The sequence below is a fragment of the Saccopteryx bilineata genome, chromosome 3 (assembly GCF_036850765.1).
Source record: "Saccopteryx bilineata isolate mSacBil1 chromosome 3, mSacBil1_pri_phased_curated, whole genome shotgun sequence".
Taxonomy (NCBI): domain Eukaryota; kingdom Metazoa; phylum Chordata; class Mammalia; order Chiroptera; family Emballonuridae; genus Saccopteryx; species Saccopteryx bilineata.
In genome coordinates, this window is record NC_089492.1 from 250,318,103 (window position 1) to 250,341,345 (window position 23,243).

At 38.6% G+C, this 23,243-nt stretch overlaps 1 protein-coding gene across 2 annotated transcripts in view; it reads left to right on the top strand.

The window, feature by feature from the left end:
* Positions 1 to 23,243, top strand: part of EPS15 (epidermal growth factor receptor pathway substrate 15) — a 133,628-nt gene that overhangs the window by 41,561 nt on the left and 68,824 nt on the right. The window contains exons 8-12 of one of the 2 annotated variants that reach the window (XM_066269218.1): positions 2,112 to 2,171; positions 8,451 to 8,651; positions 9,541 to 9,686; positions 12,353 to 12,509; positions 15,693 to 15,778. In XM_066269218.1, the coding sequence (XP_066125315.1) occupies positions 2,112 to 2,171; positions 8,451 to 8,651; positions 9,541 to 9,686; positions 12,353 to 12,509; positions 15,693 to 15,778 (650 nt within the window). The remainder of the gene's footprint in view (positions 1 to 2,111; positions 2,172 to 8,450; positions 8,652 to 9,540; positions 9,687 to 12,352; positions 12,510 to 15,692; positions 15,779 to 23,243) is intronic. The other variant, XM_066269219.1, reaches the window with a different exon arrangement.

Genomic DNA, 23,243 nt, shown 5'->3' on the forward strand with positions numbered 1-23,243 from the left:
ATCAGACTCTGCAGGGTCAAATCCTGGCTGTACCTCTTCTTATCTGTGTGACCTTGGGCAAATCATAAGAAAAGCATGTGTCAGTTTTTTAATCTTTAAGAGTATGATTCACAGTTTACAGGGTGGTAAGGATTAAATGTGATATTGTATGTAAAGTACTTAGCCTTGTTTGGTACATAGTCTTTGAGCACTGACTGCCAGGCCAATGATGAAGATAACTGCTCCACCCCTCCACCCACAGAGCTACTACTGGATCATTGTTGCATAGGTTAGGTGCTCCATAAATACTGCTTAAAATCTTATTTACTGATTTCAGTGAGAGAGAAAGGGATAGAGAGCAAGAAAAACACCTATCTTTTGTTCCACTTACTTATGCATTTATTGGTTGATGCTTGTATGTGGCCTGACTGGGAGTCAAACCCGTAACCTTGGTGTGTATCGAGATGATACTCTAAGCAACTGAGCTACCTGGCCAGGGTTCAATAAATATTAATTTAAAAGTTGTTTTCTAGGCCCTGGCCGGTTGGCTCAGCGGTAGAGCGTCGGCCTGGCGTGCGGGGGACCCGGGTTCGATTCCCGGCCAGGGCACATAGGAGAAGCGCCCATTTGCTTCTCCACCCCCCCCTTCCTCTCTGTCTCTCTCTTCCCCTCCTGCAGCCGAGGCTCCATTGGAGCAAAAGATGGCACGGGCGCTGGGGATGGCTCCTTGGCCTCTGCCCCAGGCGCTAGAGTGGCTCTGGTTGCGGCAAAGTGACGCCCTGGAGGGGCAGAGCATCGCCCCCTGGTGGACAGAGCATCGCCCCTGGTGGGCGTGCTGGGTGGATCCCGGTCGGGCGCATGCGGGAATCTGTCTGACTGTCTCTCCCCGTTTCCAGCTTCAGAAAAATACAAAAAAAAAAAAAAAAAGTTTTCTAGTATTTTTTCCTCAATAATCATTTCTCCACTGTGTGGTTCAGTGTGAGATTTCTAAACTATAAATATAATCCTGTTATTATTATTTTTTTTTATGTAAAGCTAACCCTCTTAGTTGCTTCCGATTGCATTCAGGTTAAAGTTCAAACTCCTTTCAAGGTGTTTAATGACCAGGCTCTTGCTTATTGCCACTCCTCTCTCTCATTGGCTCACTTTCTCTTTCTGCCCCAAGTGAGATTTTGTTGATTGTTTAAATGTGTTCTTCTCAAGGATTCAACATATAAGAGTTCTATAGTGGGTCTAAAACTATGGAATTTATTCTAGATTTAGACCAAATCGACCAGGGCCTTTTAGATTTTATTTTTTCTTTGTGTATTTCTTTTAGTTTCATTAGACATTCTATAATGTAGGGAAAACAATAATGGACTTAGTTGGAAGTCTTCACATTGAAATTTTATTTATTTATTTTTTAATGAGAGAGAGACACAGACATGTAGACAGACAGGAAGGGAGAGATTGATGAGAAGCATCAGCTCATAGTTCTGGCTCCTTAGTTGTTCATTGATTGCTTTCTTATATGTGCCTTGACAGGGGAGGCTCCAGCTGAGCCAGTGACCCCTTGCTCAATCCAGCAACTGTAGGGTCTTGTCTATGATCTCATGCTCAAATCAGTGACCCTGGGCTCAAGCTGGATGAGTCCGTGCTCAAGCTGGCGACCTCGGGGTTTCGAACCTGGGTCCGCAGTATCCCAGGCTGACACTCTACCCACTGCGCCTCTGCCAAGAGAAAACTGATTTACTTAATAATAGTTGCATAATCCTAGATAAGTCATATAGCTTCATGTCTAAAACAGGGTTGATAAGTAACACATGGAACTGTTGCATAAATTAACTGAGATGATGTTTATGAAAAAGCTTTGTAGTTATTTAAGTACTGTATACATAATTTTTTTATGACTTGAGAGGAAGAAAATATTTTTTAAAAATTTGTAAAGGAATTTCTATTTAAAAATACTCAAGTGAATTCTTTTTACAATAATGTTAATATAGCATAGCATTGTAATAAAATTTCATCATAATTGAAATTTCTCAGAAAAAATAAATTTAGGTAGAACTTTTACTCCTACTTATGTATATGGTGTTTACATATAGCACATGAAATGAAAGAACATTATCTTTCTCAATTCTTTTTTCTTTAAGGTTTGGGAGTTGAGTGATATTGACCATGATGGAATGCTTGACAGAGATGAGTTTGCAGTTGTAAGTAGCCTAATGCTCTTAAAATTTTAAATATCTTAATACTTTTCTCCAGCGCCCATCTGCTTCTCTACCCCTGCCCCTCTCCTTCCTCTGTGTCTCTCTTTTCCCCTCCCACAGCCAAGGCTCCATTGGAACAGAATTGGCCTGGGCGCTGAGGATGGCTCTATGGCCCCTGCCTCAGGCACTAGAGTGGCTCTGGTTGCAGCAGAGCAACGCCCCAGATGGGCAGAGCATCGCCCCCTGGTGGGCATGCTGGGTGGATCCCGGTCGGGCGCATGCGGGAGTCTGTCTGACTGCCTCCCCGTTTCCAACTTCAGAAAAATACCAAAAAACCCCCAAAACAACAACAACAACAACAAAAAGAAAATTGCCCTTTTTAGTTCATCCTTATAGGAAAATTTATTTCCCAAAGGTTGTAGGTATGAATATTTTTACCTAGAGTTTGTAGGTAATCAATAAATATTTTTAAACAAATGGATAATAGAAAATGTATGTCTTTACTATCTTCATTTTATTTGACTTTAAGGTACTTGCAGATATACATAATGCACTTTGGATAATGCACTGTAAAAATACTGAGTAGCAGTAGCTTTTGTATCTCAACTTGGCAAGGCAGCTCTGTTACCTGCTTCTGCTGTGGAATTTTACTTCATCTATACTCCCACAATTTTCACATTAATGTCATTAAAGGGAAACATGAATAATACTTTGTTTTGCTTCATTTATGTATGCTTAGAAACTTTGACATCTTATCTGAAGACATATTATTCTTAGTAATTGGATAGTTTCATTAAAGTTGTAATCATCTCTTCCTTGAAAGTTACATAAAATTCTGATTCTGCTGTGTACTCATGAATGATAAATCTCTAATACTCCCCCCTTTAATGTTTATTTCATTGATTTTAAAGAGAAAGGAAGAGAGAGACAGAGAGAGACACAGGGACAGGAAGATTGAGCTGTTCCTGTGTGTGCCCTGACCGGGGAGCAAATCTGCAACCTCTGCATTTTGGGGTGATGCTCTAACCATCCGAGCTGTCCAGCCAGGGAATCTAATCTCCTTTTTAATCGCTTATTTGAAAATTACTCTGTTTAAATTTTTTTTCTTTAATTTTTTTAAGAGAGAGAAGAGCATCAACATTTTTCAGCATCAATTTGTAGTTGCTTTCACTTTAGTTGTGCATTGAGCTTCTTATAAGTGCCTTGACCGGTCCGTGCCTGTGTCCCCTTGCTCAAGCCAGAGACCTCTTGGTTCAGGCTGGTGAGCTTTGAGATATGTGAACAAAATTATTTCTAAAGATGATAACTAAGTCCCTTTATTATTTTATCTTTAATATTTAAAGCATTTTAAAGGACCTTTTCCCCCCCTGAATGCAGGTTTAGCTGGATTCTATAGATATTGGGACAAAATATTCTTCTTTTCACTATTTTTCAGATAACTTTTTGTTTTCTTTGATTATCTGTTTAGTAATGTATTCTACTTTCAAAGTATTTAAGCTTGTTTGTTTGGTCTTTGTTCCCTTTGTATATACTTTTATCTGATTAGATTATGACTTGAGAATATGAGGCTTTTTTTATGTGTGACATAGTCAGACAAAAGGACAGACAGACAGGAAGGGAGAGAGATGAGAAGCATCAATTCTTTGTTGAGGCGCACCTTAGTTGTTCATTGATTGTTTTCTCATATGTGCCTTGACGGGGGGGGGGGGGGGTGGCTACAGCGGACCGAATGACTCCTTGCTGGAGCCAGTGACCTTGGGCTCAAGCTGGTGAGCCTTGTTCGAACCAGATGAACCTGCGCTCAAGCTGGTGACCTCGGGTTTCGAACCTGGGTCTTCTGCGTCCCAGTCCGATGCTCTATCCACTGCACCACCGCCTGGTCAGGCGAGAATGTGGTCTTTAAATTAAGTCTCTACTTAGCCTGACCAGGCGGTGGTGCAGTGGATAGAGCATCGGACTGGGATGCAGAGGACCCAGGTTTGAAATCCCAAGGTCATTGCTTGAGTGTGGGTTTATCTGAATTGAGTATAGGCTCACCAGCTTGAGCACGGGGTCGCTGGCTTGAGCATGGGATCAGAGACATGACCCCATGGTCTCTGGTTTGAGCCTGTAGGTCGCTGGCTTGAAGCCCAAGGTCACTAGCTGGAGCAAGGGGTCACTTGCTCTGCTGTAGCCACCCCCCCCACCCCCATCAAGGCATGTATGAGAAAGCAATCAATGAACAACTAAGTTGCCACAACAAAGAATTGATGCTTCTCATCTCTCTCCCTTCCTGTCTGTCCCTCTTTCTTCTCTCTCTCTCTCTCTCTCTCTCTCTCTCTCTCTCTCACACACACACACACACACACACACACACACAAGTCTGTACTTAAATCTGTTCCCATGGCTCAGTGAGTTGGAGCATTGTCTTGCTATACCAAGGTTGCAGGTTTGATCACTGGTCAGGGCACGTATAAGAATCAAGCAGTTAATGCATAAATAAGTAGAACAACAAATCGTTGTTTCTATCTCCTTCTCTAAAATCAACAAAAAAATCTTTGGTAAGGTTTTCTTTGTTGCTGTATGACCTATTTTTATGTATTTTCTTTGGATATGCCAACAGAGTATTTTAGACTACTGTAACTCCCACTATATCGATTTTATTATGTTTCAGTTTCTCTTTGTCCATTTCTTTGCTGTCTTGGCATAAGCTTAGGTTTATTTTTAATATTTTTACGTTGAAATTATCAAAAAGATATTCTAAATGCTTCTTATTTAAGTGTCTATCTCAAGCTGTATAAATGCATTTGCTAATACTACATTTGAGTTTAAAAACTAGTTGCTAGCCAGATATTTTGTGTGTGTGTGAGTACGCTGCACCATTTGATTTAGTTGCTGTATTTGTTTCGATGCTGTACTTTTTTGATGGCAGACTTTGATTAGGATAAAGGTACAGTATTATAAGAAAACAAAGTCACAACCCAGCAGTATAGTGTTTACTTCTTCTGTTTTATTTGGTAGAAAAATTGACTTAAGTTTTATCAAGGAAACTATTTTCAAGGCAACATGAAATTAATACAGTATTTTTTTTTTTTTAATTTCAAAAAATGTGTTGTCTATTGGCAGCAGATGGCTGACATTGCTGTTTTTGCTTCTGGTGTTCACTCTTCCAGGAAATGACTCCCATCTGCAGCAAGAGGAATGCTGACCTTTAATATGCATGTTAGTTACTTCTTTCAGCTCAGTGTCAATCTGATAATATCACATATATTGTGAATTTGGTTGAAAATATGTGCTAGCCAGTTTGTTTTCTTTCTGGAGTTTCATTCTTTTCGAGGTAGACAGTTTGTACGTTTCTAAAACTGAAGTTGAATTCTAGTTGACTAGTGAATGGGGAGAGGAGAATTGTTGATTTGGATCAAATGGTTAAATGTGGTCTCTGGATAAAGTATCAGCATCACTTCAGAACTTCCTGGAAATGCAAATTCTCCAGCTCAACTGCAGACTTACTGATTCTAGTATTTTAAAAGCGGAGCCCAGAAATCTGTGCTTTCACAACTTGTCTGGGTAGTTCTTCTGATATCTGCTACAATTTGGATACCAGTGGGTTCAAGGTTAGTTTTATTGCTTGTAGAAGAGAGCACAGTATTGTAAAATTACATGGGTACTCCCATTAAAGCTGATCAAATCTGGAAAAAAGCTTTGTAGTTAGATCTTGGTTTGAACCTTACTCTATCACTTTTTTTTTTTTTTACAGGGACACAGAGAGAGTCAGATAGAGGGATAGATAGGGACAGACAGGAACGGAGAGAGATGAGAAGAATCAATCATCAGTTTTTCGTTGCAACACCCTAGTTGTTCATTGATTGCTTTCTCATATGTGCCTTGACCACGGGCCTTCAGCAGACTGAGTAACCCCTGCTCAAGCCAGTGACCTTGGGTCCATGCTAGTGAGCTTTTCTTTTTTGTTCAAGCCAGATGAGCCCGCGCTCAAGCTGGCAACCCTGGAGTCTCGAACCTGGGTCCTTCCGCATCCCAGTCCAACTCTCTATCCACTGCGCCACTGCCTGGTCAGGCACTCTTATCACTTTTTAAAATATGTTGGACAAGTTACTTAGCATCTCTTATCCTCAGTTTCTTTATTTTTAAAAGGATATTAGTAATCACAGGAGTCATGGATCATATTAGATGCTCAGTAAGTATTGATTCGAAAGCCACACAAAACTCAGAAGCAAACTACTTTGGGGGGGAATTGTCATTTTTAATGGAAGAAAAAAATTAGGAAGAAATAGTAAAGCATTCTTCCAGTTGCTAATGGAATCTTTCTGAAGGTTCCAAGTTGCTTTGAGTAATTTCATATGCTTGAAGATTGTTAACGGAAAATTTTCATGTTTTGAAGGTGACTTGAATTCAGAGTGGAAGGGGGGATAACCTGGTACAGTCTATATGTAGGTTGTCTCACTCTGTACAAATGCTTTATGTATTTAATAATTAAAAATAATTTTAATAAGTAATGCATTCTCATAGTTCAGTTGAAGAAGATATTCAGTGGGAAAAATATCTCATCGTTGCCCTCAACTGTTCCATTTACACCTACTTCATTGTGAAGCACTTTTTAAAGTTTCTTCTTTATCCTTTTAGAATTTCTTAATGCAAATATCATATAAACAAATAGGAATAATTACTACCCCTTATCCTAGAAGATAACTCAGTATACACACTGTCTGTTCAACACTGTACTTTTTTCATGTTGAACAGTGTATCTTGGATATCGTTTTATACAGAGAACTCGATGATTTTCTGTTCCTGGTCAACTTGATTGAAGACTACTTTATATACAATTAACTGCATTTAAGTATATCATTTGATGAGTTTTGACAGTTGAAGGTACCACCACAGTTAAGATACAAAATGCTCCCCCCCCTTTTTTTGTTTCATGGTATTTCATTGTATGCATGTACCATAATTTTTTAAACCAGTCTTGTTGATGAGCACTTATGTACCAATACAAGAAATTCTGTAATTAATCATTTTTATACAGCATTTCCTATGTAGGCAGGTAAATCAAGAGGATTGATTTCCAGATGTGTGATTGCTGAGCCAAAGGGGAAATGAATAAATTTTGTAAATTTTGCCATTTTGTGGCACCTTAATTGTTCATTGATTGCTTTCTTATATGTGCCTTGGCCCCCGGGGGGGGGGGGGGAGGCTACAGCAGACCGAGTGATGGGGGTGCTACAAGCTGGTGAGCCTTGTTTAAACCAAGTGAGCACTTGCTCAAACTGGCGACCTCGGGGTTTCGAACCTGGGTCTTCCACATCCCAGCCTGACACTCTATCCTCTGCGCCGCTGCTTGGTCAGACAGGAGATTAACTCTTTTTTTTTTTTTTTCCAGAGACAGAGAGTCAGAGAGAGGGATAGATAGGAACAGACAGACAGGAACGGAGAGAGATGAGAAGCATCAATCATTAGTTTTTCGTTGGGATACCTTAGTTGTTCATTGATTGCTTTCTCATATGTGCCTTGACCGCGGGCCTTCAGCAGACTGAGTAACCCCTTGCTCGAGCCAGCAACCTTGGGTCCAAGCTGGTGAGCTTTTGCTCAAACCAGATGAGCCCGCGCTCAAGCTGGCGACCTCGGGGTCTTGAACCTGGGTTCTCTGCATCCCAGTCTGACACTCTATCCACTGTGCCACCACCTGGTCAGGCTGACTCTTTCTTTGTAAATATTTTTTTTCTAGTTTGTTTGCTTTTGGTATTGCAAGAACTTTAGTTGAAGGGTGTGTGTTGATAAGTTTTTGCTACTCAAGATATCTTCCTAATAATTGCTTTGTTTTTTTGTTTTTTTTTTAATTTAATATGAGAGAGAGAGAGAGAGAGAGAGAGGGACAAATAGGAACAGACAGGCAGGGAGAGAGATGAGAAATATCAACTCATAGTTATGGTACTTTAGTTGTTCATTGATTACTTTCTCATATGTGCCTTGACAGGGTGGAGGAGGGGTTACAGCTGAAACAGTGACTCCTTGCCCAAGCCAGCGACCTTGGGCTCAAGTCAGTGACCTTGGGATCATGTTGATGATCCTGTGCTCAAGCTGGCGACCTTGGGGTTTCGAACCTGGGAAGTCTATGTCACAAGTCAACACTCTATTTACTGCACCACTAGTGGTGACCAGTCTTATTTCTTAAAAAAAGGATTTGAGACTTGATTGAATTAAAATGCTATGTTACTGAATCATCAATTCATTAGGTAAATGTTGTTAAATGATTTTAATATATATGACCCTGGTTCATCTATTTTGAAGGCCATGTTTTTGGTATACTGCGCATTGGAAAAAGAACCTGTGCCAATGTCCTTGCCTCCAGCTTTGGTGCCACCTTCTAAGAGAAAAACGGTCAGTATATCAGGCTCTGTGCGGTTGACCCCCACTTCAGCATCAGCCAAGGAATCTTACCACTCCTTACCACCTGTAGGCTTTTTACCTACCAAAGCATCATTAAGACAGGTATAGCTTTATCAGTGTTAAAGAACTTTAAAAAAACAACAAAGTGCATGGCATTTAACAGTTAATTGCTTGATGAAGATAGAAGGAGCAGTCAGAGGGATCAAGATTTAAGGTCCCTCTGGTTGAATGTCCCAGAGAAAATAGATAATCCTCTCCTGCATTTGGCCTTACTTAGGTCGTATGGATGGTTTGGCTTTGTCTTGCTCTACCTAGAACTGAAGTTGGAGATAGCAGATATTCCATGCTAATCTGGCATGCTTTCCTTGATTAGTTAGTTAATATGTGGTTTTGTTTGTTTACTCTTCAGTTAACTCTTGATTCTTTGGGTTCAAATTATCAAATTTTGGGTTATCCAAGGCCATTTTTCCCTCAGCCTGCTTTTTTTGTCAAGTGGAATAAAAGAAAATAATGACTTGGCTATGCAAATCAGCCAGTTTGGCTCTAGTTAACAATGCTGAATGATGCAAATCAGCCAGTTTGGCTCTAGTTAACAATGCTGAATGAAAGTATAAAAAATGAAGATTGAGAATTATTTGAATATTTTGTTTAGGCTCTTTCAGTAGACTCTTTCATGTGGTCATTGATATGTCAAGAGTTAACTGTGGTTGAATATACTTATTACTTAAAAAGAGAAAAAGTAAAATGGGCATCTATAAATATAGTCCCACTGACCTATATTTTTCTTCTGTAGTTTTCTCTTTACCACAGCATTTGGGTTGGGGCTATGATAAAAACGATACATTGTTTCTATGGGTAGTCGTTAATGGGGTAGAATTGCTCAGGAATTTATGGCATATACTATCATGTGTTGAAAGATAATCACTTCAAAGGTTGTTTCATTTTGGCAGAAATAATATATATGTGCATATATATTTTCTTCCCCCAATAGTGGATTGTATCACCTGCAGAAAAAGCTAAATATGATGAAATCTTCCTGAAAACTGACAAGGACATGGATGGGTTTGTGTCTGGATTGGAGGTCCGTGAACTCTTCCTGAAGACAGGTTTACCTTCTGCCTTCCTAGCCCATATCTGGTAAGACTTTTTAATTAATTTAAAAAACAGATAACAATTTTGTATCAGATCTAGTTTTGAGCATTCTTATTTTTAGGCATTTATAAGTAGGAAACTTTTTGTTTCAGAATTATTTATAGAAAAATTTTAAATCGAGGATTTCTTCCGGAAAATGGACAGAAGCCTGAGAATGGGTTACCTATAGTTTTATAAGATTAACAGGGTCAGTTCATTGATTAGAATGTTAAGATGCAGCATCTATTTATATCAGTTCATTAAACTTCAGTTCTTAAGTGAGAATCCAAAATCTGAAATTTAAAGTATCTTTGAGGCATACTTGTATAATTCTATAGTGTATATGTATACTTTTATACTTCATTAATTATATAATATATGTGGTCTTTTTTTTTTTTTTAAGTGAGAGAGAGAGAGGGACATATAGGGACAGACAGACAGGAAGAGAGAGAGATGAGAAGCATCAATTCTTTGTTGCGGCACCTTAGTTGTTCATTGATTGCTTTCTCATGTGTGCCCTGATGGGGGTGGGGGCTCCAGCAAAGCTAGTGACCCCTTACTCAAGACAGCAACCTTGGTCTTAAGCCAGTGACCTTGGGCTCAAGCCAGCAACCATGGGATCATGTCCATGATCCCATGCCCAAGACTGCGACCTCGCACTCAAGCTGGTGTGCCCACACTCAAGCTGGTGACCTTGGGGTTTTGAATGAACCTGGGTCCTCAGCATTCCAGGCTGTTGCTCAATCCATTGCGCCACTACCTGGTCAGGCTATATATGTGGTCTATAATAAAGACAAGCTCTAGTGTCTCTAGAGAATTTCACATTAAATGATATACTATACATGAAAATGCTTTATAGTGTGCCAGCTGCCAATCCACGTGACTATAGTAGAGGTTATCTTGAGGTTTCAAGGGGGGCAGCAAAGATTAGAAGTGAAACCACATAGCTGTAAACAGAAACTTAGAAAGGAACAAAGGAGGACAGTAGATCTGCCTTATAAGGAACAAAACCCTCCTGACCAGGCAGTGGCGCAGTGAATAGAGCATCGGACTAGGACCTGGAGGACTTGGGTTCGAAACCTCAAGGTCACCTGCTTGAGCATGGGATCACCTGGTTTGAACAGGGCTCACCAGCTTGAGCCCAAGGTCACTGGCTTGAGTGAGGGGTAACTTGGTCTGCTGTAGCCGCCCCTTGCCCCCCAGTTAAGGCACATATGAGAAAGCAATCAATGAACAACTAAGGTGCTGCAATGAAGAATTGATGCTTCTCATCTCACTCCCTTCCTGTCTGTCTGGCCCTACCTGGCCCTCTCTGTGTCTCTCTCTGTCTCTGTCACAAAAAAATAAGTAAATAAAATAAAAGGAACAAGAAGCCAAGACTGGGAAAGATTACCTGCATAACTAATAAATAACTCAATAGCTGCCACTTTTGAGTGCCTAGGATAGGCACTGTGCTTAGTAAAATGGCAGCTGTCATGGGTGTGGAATTATGCCCACACTATATATGTAATTTAATTCTCACAGTAATCTTGCAAGATGTATGTTATCTACATTTGTATATGAAGAAACTAAGGCTTGTAGAGGTTAAAAATTTGGCTAAGATCATAAGAGTAAATAAGTAGAAAAGCTGGAATTCAGGGTTTCTTTGACGCTATAACCTATAGTCTTTTTCATCAGGCCATAATCAGTGATTTGAACAGGTCAGGACGTCAGAAAGCTAAGCTTGAAGAAACAAACAAACAAAAAGAAAGTAGAATAAAATATTTTCTGTTTCTCTTCAAATGATTTTGTAAAGCTTTCCAGATTGCTGCCTTTTCTTCACATGTAATTTCCATTTTGCAGCTGTTTCTGCTTTGACTTGGTGATTCTTATATTCTCCTACTTCAGGAGTTGCAGGAAGCAGGTTGACATGGAAATTTTTCTTGTTTTAGAATTATTCTAATGATACTAATGAACCAAATTTGTCGAAGCCTAAGTTCCATTTTTTACATCTTTTGATGTTGAAATGTTGGAAGTAGAGAATGTTGGGATTCTTTGTTCCACTATAACTCTTCCTCACTAGTGGTTGTGGAAATTGGTGAGAAAAAATACAAAACACCCAGATTAGAGGCCCCTGCTCAGCTCCAGGATGAACATTTGTCTGTCTGTCCCTCTTTTTCTTTCTCTGTATGTCTGTGTGTTTGTATCTATATACATATATAGGTATATAGATACATACTTTTTTTAGAAAGAGACAGGAAGGGAGGGAGATGAGAAGCATCAACTCATAGTTATGGCATCTTAGTTGTTCATTGATTTCTCTTCTGTGCCTTGAAGCCGGGGGGTTGGGGTGGGTGGCTTTAGCCGAGCCAGTGACTCCCTGCTCAAACCAACGACCTTGGGGTCATGTCTGTGACCCTGAATGTAAGCCAGTTGATCTGGTGCTCAAGTTTGTGACCTCGGGGTTTCAAATCTGGGTCCTCAGCGCCCAGGCCGATTCTCTATCCACTGCACCACCACATAGTGGTGATCTCTCACTTCTAACATTTGAGTGAGTTTTGGGCAAGCCACAAATTAGTATGAATTTCTTTTCTAATTCAACTGATAATTTTTTAAGAGCTACATAGTCCTATTAGATTTTTAGAGTGGTGATTGTAGCATTTATATACTGTTCATTTTGTTTATTTGTACAGGGCATTATGTGACACAAAGGACTGTGGGAAGCTTTCAAAGGATCAGTTTGCTTTGGCTTTTCACTTAATCAATCAGAAGTTATTGAAAGGTATTGATCCTCCTCAAATTCTTACTCCTGAGATGATTCCACCATCAGACAGGGCCATTTCACAAAAGGTAGGACAACTTAAAACCTGAATGTGTTAACAGAAAGGAATAAGTGCTTTGTCAGATGACAGGCTCCATTTGGACAGAATAGTGGAGAAAATATATCCGACTAGAAGCAGAGCAGAGTATACTGTTTGTGGGTTAGTTTGTGACTATAGGTATGCTGAATGCATGTATGACATCCTTGGGCTACCCCTTGTTTATTCATCATTCATTACCCATGTGGCAACCACATTTTCCAGCCTCAAAATTGGAAAAATGTGATCTGATTTTTTCCCTCCTAGATGTATGGATTAATTTTTATGAACAGGGTCTAAAATTTAAATGAAATCCACAAGAATTAAATAATTGTGTTTCGTTTAATGATTCACTCTTCAAAAACAATACAAATTCAAAATCAAGGAGATTATAATTTCTTGATATCAGGTTTAAATTAGAAAAAAACAAGAAAAACACTATGTTGAGTAGTAACCTGTGGGGTTTCACCATATCTGTTCCTGAGCATACAGCCACATTTCATACCTGTCCAGCTAGAGACAGATTTTGCTGTTTTTGGTTTCTGGCCAGCAGTGTGAGTTTTCAAAACAAAGCTATGTTGTGCCTTGTTTTTTCTCTCCTCATCTAGAAACCTCCCAAGTATAGTGCATTTACAATATATTGTTCTAAATGGGGCTTTAAAAGGATTTGCATACTATAGTGGCTATTTGCTGTTAAAAATACATGCTATGAATCTTAATATCTTGTGACCATTGGTGTGATTCTTCAGAATTGTAGGAGTTGTCACATGTATTATGAGGAAAGCACACTTTAAAATGTCAGTAGAATATTTTGGTTTTGCCTTAATTTTGTCACATTGGTTCAAAAATCCCATTTAAACCTGATAAAAGTCAAAATTAGATTTTTTTCTAAGTTATCTAAATGGAAATTTACAGCCACCAGGTACAGATATTACTTCTAAGACTTTTTACTCTTATTTTTAGATAAAATAAGTATTTGATTATCTGCTTCATGAGGTTTTTGGGGGGAGCATTTTATTAATTTTTTGAGATTTCCTGTGATGTAGGATGTGGGTTTCCTAAGTTGTGGAAAAGGCTGAAAGTTATGCCACCCAGAAAGATCAAGGTTATACGTCTATATTTATGCCCTCTGTTATAACTGTCTCAGTTGTGGAGTGCTGTGTTGTTTCACCCTTTCTTCTTATGTAGACTGGTTATTTTCTTCTCTTGCTGCCTTCATTTTATACCCACTTAATCTCTCACCAGCACGAATTACAGAGATAACAGAACTTGCTGAAGCAGATTATGTTTGTTCATTGATGTCTCTTTAACATTAGTAGACACTTCAAGTTGTATCTGCTCTACGGAGTTTTTAATGTAATAGATTGAAGTTCATTCAGTCAAGGGAGCATAGATATCTCTGCATGTTGGTCAGATGTCTGTACTACTCATTAAAATGGGGTTTTTATCACTGTTTCCAATTTATTAACCAAAAAATTTTGACCTTAAAAATTAAGATTAGCATTTGTTTTGTTTTTCATATAATCTCTTTTCTCTTTATAACTTGATTGTTATTTTTCTTTAGAACTGCATGTTTTGCAGCTTTGACTAATCCTTTTTTGAATGTTGCTTTCCTTTCTGTGTCTTTTCTAGTTTGGACTGTTTTTTCCATTCTGCAGCACTCTGCTTTTCGCCTTTCTTGTACTGTCAGTTTCTTTACGCTCTCAAGGTTAGAGCTTTACTTTATGCCTTTTTAGCATTAGAGTTTTTGGTTTACAAATTATGTTATGAAGTTAGAGGTTTTTTATGCAGCAAAGTTGGTGCAGAGAAAATACCTAAACAGCATGCTTTTGTCACATGTCTGTCACTTGGTCCTTCTGTGCATTTTAATTTGCTCCCTAGGTTCTCTGATCCACTTAAAATCAAGAAAGTGGAATTTCTGTGTGATATACAAAATAGGGTGAGAGAAAATTTTTCGAAAGAAGAGGACATATTACATTTTTCTTTATATGCCCTTCTTACACTTCATATACCGTTAGTGAACTCTCTCCATGCTTCCTGGTTGCATGTTGTTTTCTCGCGTTAGTATGGGAGATTAATTTCTGTGTCAGCAGTTGAGGAGTGACATAAGCTGTATGCCAACTCCAGTATACTAATCTTCCTTCTGGAGTCATCTGTCATCACCTTATAACTTGTTTGAGGTTAAATTTATTTGTCTCATTCTTATTATTTGAAGATATTTTTAATAGTGAATGACTGTTCATGTAAGTCACTCTTAGAATTTGAGTGATAGAAGAGGTGTGGAAGTCATCTCACAAAGGAGACTGCGCCAAGGTAGAAGCAGCTAACTGGAAGAATATTCATCGTTTAAGAGCACCTTCTGCTGAGGAAGTTAATTATAAGAATATTTTACATTTATAAAATATACAATTTGTAGAGTGACTTCCCATATAATATTTATTTCATTTAATTTTTAAGTGGGCAGGATAGAAATTATTTCTCCAGTTTACAGAGAAGATCATGCAGGTAGTAGAATACCAGAGCCCAGAATAAATCCAGCTAGATTTTTTAACTGCAAGTATCATTCAGAGTCACCATCATTATTGAAAGAGAACCATATGTAAAGGATGTAATATGTGAAGATAGTTTCATATATGGTGATAATATTTACTATGGAACATGCCTGAACAGTTGGTTTTACTTTAAATAGAATAGACACTTAAAATAGTTAACAAAAGTTAATACTTGTTGAATTGAATAAAGTTACCACCATATAATTCTAAGACAACAAAAATTTGTGTACTTACTCTATGCCAGATGATACAAATAAAAATAAATCAGTGTTTATCTCCACAGAAATGTATACTGCTGTGGAGGGATTACTTTATAAATCTGATATCTGCTGTACTTCAAGGTTCTGGACAGGCTAGGATCAAGTGACAAACATTGGGATCTGAAGTGATGATGGTACATAATATAGAATGATAGCTTTAGAGAATTTAAGGAAAAATGTCTTATTATATAACTGTTTATATGTTTAAAATTGCACTAGATATGGTGTTCTTAAATGATTGAAATTCAGTAATAACATAAAAAATAACACCCTATATCTGTATAGTGCTTTTATACATTTTAAATGCTTTGCTGCATATAATTTTATAGTAATAATGTGTAATTGTGAACTTTTTGTTTTTAGAACATTGTAGGATCAAGTCCTGTTGCAGATTTTTCTGCAATTAAGGAGCTAGATACCCTTAACAATGAACTAGTTGACCTACAGAGGTATGTAAAGTGAAATTACAGCTGACTATAAATATAAACACTCCTCTCTCTCTCTCTGTTTCTTGATAAATACTGTATTTGGTTAAGTATCATGGTTCTTCAGTTGGGAATTGGTGTACCTTATTTCATCAAATCTAAAGCAATTTTTAATTGCAGGATGCACTATATTCTTATGTACCATTAAAAAAAAGAAAAATCATGGCCAAATAAACAGCATCTTGCCATCAACTATAAGATACTATTTGATTTCAGACAGTGAAAAATGTATATCTTAGAATGAATGAAATGTTGTGTTTCTCCAACTTTAGCTATTTGAATAACATTAGAAAAACAATGTTGAGAGCATATTCTGTTAAGGAAGTTAATTATCAGACTAGCTTACATTCCATTTTGTGGAAGGAATATTAAATGAAGAGACCATGCCAAGAGCTTTCATAACTGTTATCTTACTTGATCCGCACAAAAACCGTTATGACTTGAGATATATGTTATAATTTGTCTGGACTATATGACAGGAACTTGGCGATGATCTTTGCTCTTTAAGGAGACTACATTGAGATTGCTATAGAGAAACTTAGTTATTCTTTTTTTTCAGTTGCAAGAAAGAACTCAAGCCAGTGAGAATGAATTTGTTGACTTGTGAAACCTAAGACCTCTTAGAGGTTGTGATGGCTTAAGGCACAGCTTTATACTGAGACTCAAATCACATAATTAGTTCTCTTGTTCTCTCCATTTCTTGTTTCCTCTTCCACTGGGTTGATCCATCTTCAGATGGATTTTCCCATTATGTTGTCAAGGGGGCTATAGCACAACCAGCCTCATGTACTTCTGATTTCAAATCTAGTGGTGTGCCTCTCTTCTGGTGGTTCCTGCAAAAGTCCTCTAAGAGTCAGCCTAATTGGACTGGCTTAGCACCATGCCTGCCCCTGAAACAATCAGTGGCCAGGGATGTATATAGTTTGATTTTCATGAACTCTGTCCTGAGAGTGGTGGGTGGTAATTTGCCACCAATACCACATGAAGGGGTGAGTGTATACCTATGTGAAAATTTTGCAAGATAGGAAAGTGAATTCTGGGGATGTAAATGTCTGCTGAAGACAGTGTAGCTTTAAATCACTAGTATTTTCAGTGATCAGTCTCTTTGAACAATAAGACTTGACATTCTGTAAACTTAGTCTGGATACCTTTATAAATGTCATTTAGTACAATTTCAGTACAATTGCCTTCTATCAAATTCTTATTACCTGCTAAAAATGGCCTTTGCCTATTGCATAAAGCCTCTAATATTGGATTCCTAGAAAGTAAAAAAACAAAACAAATAAACCTTTGAATATCGTATAGTCCCACTTTCTTTCTTACTCATGAAAAAAAATCAAACCCTAAGTCACACATCAAGTCAGCAACCAGGCTGGCCTTCACCCAAACAGGTTGTATAAGTTCTACTTTTTTATTCTTTCTATTATATAAATCTGCCTCTCATTAAGATTAAAAAATTTGGGGGCCTGACCTGTGGTGGCGCAGTGGATAAAACGTTGACCTGGAATGCTGAGGTTGCTAGTTCAAAACCCTGGACTTGGCTCATTTAGGACCTGGACTTGCCTAGTAAAGGCACCTATGGGAGCTGATGCTTCCTGCTCCTCACCTCTTCTCTCTCTCTCTCTCTCTCTCTCTTCCTCTCCCTTCTCTAAAATGAATAAAATCTTTTTTAAAAGATTAAAAATTTTTTTACTTTTTTTTTTTTTGTATTTTTTTTCTGAAGTGAGAAGCGGGGAGGCAGAGAAACAGATTTCTTCATGTGCCTGACCAGGATCCACCCAGCACGCCCACTAGGGGGCAATACTTTGCCAATCTGGGTGTTGCTTTGTTGCAACCAGAGCCATTCAAGTACCTGAGGCAGAGGCCATGGAGCCATTCTCAGTGCCTGGGCCAACTTTGCTCCAGTGGAGCATTAGCTGCGGGAGGGGAAGAGAGAGATAGAGAGAAAGGAGAAGGGGAAGGGTGAAGAAGCAGATGAGTGCTTCTTCTGTGTGCCCTGGCCGGAAATCGAACCCGGGACATCCACAAAATTTTTTTACTTTGGTTCAGAATAAGGGAAGTCAGCGTTTGATTATTGAGCCTGTAATAGTGCGTAGACTTTTCACTTTCAAGTGGTCCATAAATGGCCCGTTAACTTTTTTTTTTTGCCTTGTATGTAATGTACATTAAATATTATCAGATTTGAAAATACTTGTCTTCTGTTGCCTCTAAAGCCTATGAAAATGGACACATACACCTATATTCAGTACTTGCTTGACTTCAATGGTAGTTATTTAACATATGAAATGTGCTATTATTAAGTTTTTTGTTTTATATTTATTTATAGATTTTAGCGAGAGAGAAGAGACAGGAACATTGACCTATTTTTCTGTATTTTCCCTTACCAAGGATCAGTGGCAACCTCTGTGCTTTGGGACAGTGCTCTAATCAACTGAGCTATCCAGCCAGGGCTATTGTGAGTTTTAATAGCAGTAGAGCATCATACATAAATGTTTTTGCCGGTGCAAACATTTGCAATTACTAGTTACATTTGGTCAACTGAGCATTCACTGACTTCTAGTAACTCCAAAGTTAAGTTATACTAGTGGCAGTCTTGTTTAGTGAATCACAGCTAACATTTTGTGACTGTCTTAAGAAAATCATAGAGCAGGGGTCCCCAAACTGCGGCCCCCTGAGGCCATTTATCTGGCCCCCGCCGCACTTCTGGAAGGGCACCTCTTTCATTGGTGGTTAGTGAGAGGAGCATAGTTCCCATTGAAATACTGGTCAGTTTGTTGATTTAAACTTACTTGTTCTTTATTTTAAATATTGTATTTGTTCCCATTTTGTTTTCTTACTTTAAAATAAGATGTGTGCGTAGGGATTTGTTCATAGTTTTTTTTTTATAGTCTGGCCCTCCAACGGTCTGAGGGACAGTGAACTGGCCCCCTGTGTAAAAAGTTTGGGGACCCCTGTCATAGAGCTTCTAAAGTCTGTTAGGTTTTAGGTTGTGGTCATATTTTATAAATGTGCTATATACATTTATACATGATTTGACATTTGTGAAAATACTTTCCTTAGGCTCTGATTTAGGTGAGATGTACAACGTAGGCAAACTTCTGTACTCTATCAATGCCAGCTATGTAATCAGCCTCATCTCTTCTTTAAATATTTGTGTTAGATCACTGATTGCTTCAGCTTTTGCTACATAGGGATTTCAATATGTTAGGTTAAATCAGTATGGAATTTTTAACTTAAAGAAGGAAAAGCATTGGTTGTAATATAATAATCTTAGCAAATACCTGGATTTTCACTTGAGCTCAAGACCCATATTTTCTATTGCCTAAGAGTGTTTTCATCTGAATGTCCAGTAGGACATGACTTTCTACTCTTTCCCTGACTACTGTCTTTGTCTCTTTTATTTCTCTTTCTCAGTGACATCACTATTTATCTAATCACTCAAGCTATAAGCCTGAGATTTTTCTTCCTCTTACCTTTATTCTTCTATCTTTGAAATGTTTCTTGAAATCATTCGTACCTTCCCATCTCCTTTGCCTAATTATCTCCTCTTCATCTTTGAAATCTAGCTTTAGATGACATTTCTTCCAGAAAGGGAAGCCTGTTCTGATAACTTTACATCCCAACCCTGTGCCTATCACACCTTATGTAACAGCCTAGTGTTCATGGTTTTTATATTTATACTTGTCATAACATTTACAGTAATTTATTATAATTGTCTATTTTGTTTGGATCTCTCACTAGACTATGTACTTTTTAAGCATAGGGACTATTTGCTTCTTCAGTGTAGTATCCCTAATGCTTAGCTTACGTAATAGATGAGAAAATAATTGGCTCAGTTTTGTTGAAAGCTATCCATATTTTCTTCTATTTCTGTCTTAGTTTTAGCCTTTATCTCTTGTCTGGATCACTGTTATAGCCTCCAAATTGACACCCTGCCTTGAGTTTCTTGACCATCCTACCTCCAGTTGATTATACGTATAAATTGTACGACCCAGATCCCTTAGTGACTCCCCATTCCCAGTTGGACCCAGTTCACTTTTCTGAGTATGTCGTAATGGCTCTTTCTTCATAATGTTCCCTTGGCATCCTGGCCATTCTTCTGTCTTAGCCACCTTCCGTGGTAAAGCAGAATTGTCTCCTGACAACACTGTGAAGTCACTTGAAAGCCAACACGGTATGTTTGCTCTTGTGCTCTCAGTGGACAGCATAGTGCTCTAATCTCCTATCTCAGTTTCATCCCTCTTCTCTAGCCATATGTTGGGTTGGCTTATTACCTCTCACTTCAACATGCCACTTTTTAAAATTCTTCTTTGCCTCTGATCTTGCTCTTCCCCTTTGCCTGAGATAACTTTTCCCTTGTAAACTTTCACTCATGCTTTAAGGTTCAGCTTAAATACCACCTCCTTTGTCAAACCTTCTCTGAAAGTTTGAGTTGCTCTTTCCTTTCTACTTCTAGATGTTAGTCTTTTTAATACTACTCACCACATTTTATTGTGGTCTTTTTAAAAATAGGCCTTTTTAAAGAATTTGAACTCCTTTAGGTCAAGAACTGTGTCTTACTTATTTGGATAGGTTTAGAAACTAATGCAAATGTTGCTTGAATCCATAAACTCTCAATATAGGTTAGTTGGTTGAGTAAGTTAGAGTATGTTATAAATATTAGACTATTGCCCAGACTTAATTCCTACAAATTTCATGGCAGACTAGAGACCATATGTTAAATGAAATAAGGCAAAAAGAGCTTCTCAATAAAGCTTATTTTGAAGACTAGTAGAGGGTTTTATAGACAAAAAGATTTTTAATCCTCACAGAGACAAGAGGATAGTGGGCTGATCTTTCTTTTTCTTTCTTTTATTTTTATTTTTTATTTTGAGAGAGGCAAGTAGAGAGAGAGAGAGAGAGAGAGAGATGGGAACATCGAGCTGCTCCTGACCGAGGAATCAAACCAGCAAACTCTGTGCTCAAGGATGACACTTCAACTGAGCAACTGGCCAGGGTTTAATTTTTATTGATTTTTAGAGAGACAGATAGAGGAAGGGAGAGAGAGGGTAGGGGGAAGGAAAGCATTAATTTGTTTTCCCACTTAGTCATGCTTTCCTTGGTTGCTTCCTGTGTGTGCCCTGACCAGGGATTGAACCTTCAACTTTGTTATTTCAGGACGATGCTCTTAACCAACTGAGCTAACCAGGCAGGGCCTGATTTTTCATATTTTGACTACTTGTTTTTGTGTCAGGGAGCTCCTTTGAGAATCTGATGAAGACTATTAGACTGTGCACCCTCAAAAAGAAAAAACATGTATCTATATATACCATTTTGCATTTATTTGAGAAGTTCCCAGACCCTTAAAAACTATCCATGAAACCATTTTCAAGAACCCTTGCTCTGAAAGTAAAGTGGCTCAAATAGAGAAGTTCTTGGCAGTGAAAAGGCAAAACATACTGAGAAATTGCTTCAGTTGTCTAGTGTGTTGGTAGGGAATTATGCTGAGGCAGGAGTGAACATTTGTTTGTCTTCTACCACCTCCTTCCTTCCTGTCTCTGTCCTTTTAGCAAGAACATCAGGAAGTAAAAGCTACATCCTGTCAGGCCAGTGTGTTATCCTGGATTTTGTCCAGAAAATGGAATAGATAATTACAGTAATAATTATTAGGCATTGTGCTCTGCATGCTTTATATAAATTCTCTTATTTAGTTCTTACAGTGTTGCTGAATGAATTTCCTTCTCCATATTAACAAGATGGAGTTATATTTCTTTCGACAGTCGACTCTGAGCTAGTTAATTATTTGTGCTTCAGTTTTTAAATATGAAATGGAAATATGAATAATATCATGTAAAATGCTTAGTATAGTCCTTGGCACATGGTAAATTCTTAGTACATGTTAATAATTGTCAGCATCTTCATCGTCATCATTCCTAATACCCAGCTCAGCACTTAGAGCACAGCATTTCCTGACTAAGTGCTCAGCAGACATTGGTTGGAGTAGCCGAATGAACACTCTTTCCCTAGTTGAAGAGAGACAGGAACTATGTATCCAGGATCTGTATTTCTAATTGTATAAATCTCTACCTCAATCATTTGAGAGTGAGAGCTGATTTTAAAAAAAACAACATTTTTAAGCCTTGGCTGGTTTGCTCAGTGGTAGAGTATCAGCCTGGTATGTGGAAGTCTCAGGTTTGATTCCCAGTCAGGGCACACAGAAGAAATGACCATCTGCTTCTCTATCCCTCCCCCTTCTCTTTCTTTCTCTCTCTCCTCTCTCTTTCCTCTTCTCACAGCCATGGCTCAAACACTTTGAGCAAGTTGGCCCTGGGCACTAATGATGGCTCTGTAGCCTTGCCTCAGGGCTAAAAATAGCTCAGTTGCCAAGCAATGGAGCAGCAGCCTCAGATGGGCAGAACATTGCCTGGTAGGGGGTTTGCCATGTGCATCCCGATTGGTGCACATGCTGGAGCCTGTCTCTGCCTCCTCATCTCTCATTTAATAATAATAATTTTAAAAAAAGTGGCCCTGGCCGGTTGGTTCAGTGGTAGAGCATCGGCCTGGTGTGCAGGAGTCCCGGGTTTGATTCCCGGCCAGGGCACACAGGAGAAGCGCCCATCTGCTTCTCAACCCCTCCCCCTCTCCTTCCTCTCTGTCTCCCTTTTCCCCTCCTGCAGCCAAGGCTCCATGGAGCAAAAGTTGGCCCGGGCGCTAAGGATGGCTCCATGGCCTCTGCCTCAGGCGCTAGAATGGCTCTGGTTGCAACAGAGCAACGCCCCAGATGGGCAGAGCATCACCCCCTGGTGGGCATGCCCGGTGGATCCTGGTCGGGCGCATACAGGAGTCTTGACTGCCTCCCTGTTTTCAACTTCAGAAAAATACAAAAACAAACAATGTATTTATGGCAGTATTAGTATATAGTTTGAATTTTTTTAAAAAAAATATGTTTTTGGTTTAGTTCAGTTTAAATACTATTAGAAACTATTAGCTCTGGAGAAAGCATTGCTTATATTATTGAATCTGGAGCTCTTTTGTTTATGTAATCCAACCTAATCTGTTTCTGGTCCTGTAAAGATCTGCAGGACTGATACTAGAAGGTCTCAGTTGTGACTACTGCATTGAGTTATTGATTGAATAATTGAAGCATGAGATTGTAGTGTGCATTTGGTGGTGAGGAGTACAACTTAATTCTATTTCACATAAAGTGGATGGCTCAACATTTAAAACCTCTAGAGATTTTTTTATTATATCTTCATATGGCTTTGAGTTACTATCTAGTAGCGTCCTTTTATTTCAACCTGAAAGACTCTCTTTAGCATTTCTTTTATTTTTTTTAGTGAGAGAGAAGTGGGGGACAGAAAGGGAGAGATGAGAAGAATCAACTTGTTGTGGCACCTTGGTTGTTCATTGATTGCTTTCATATGTGCCTTGACCAGGGGTCTGAGGTGCG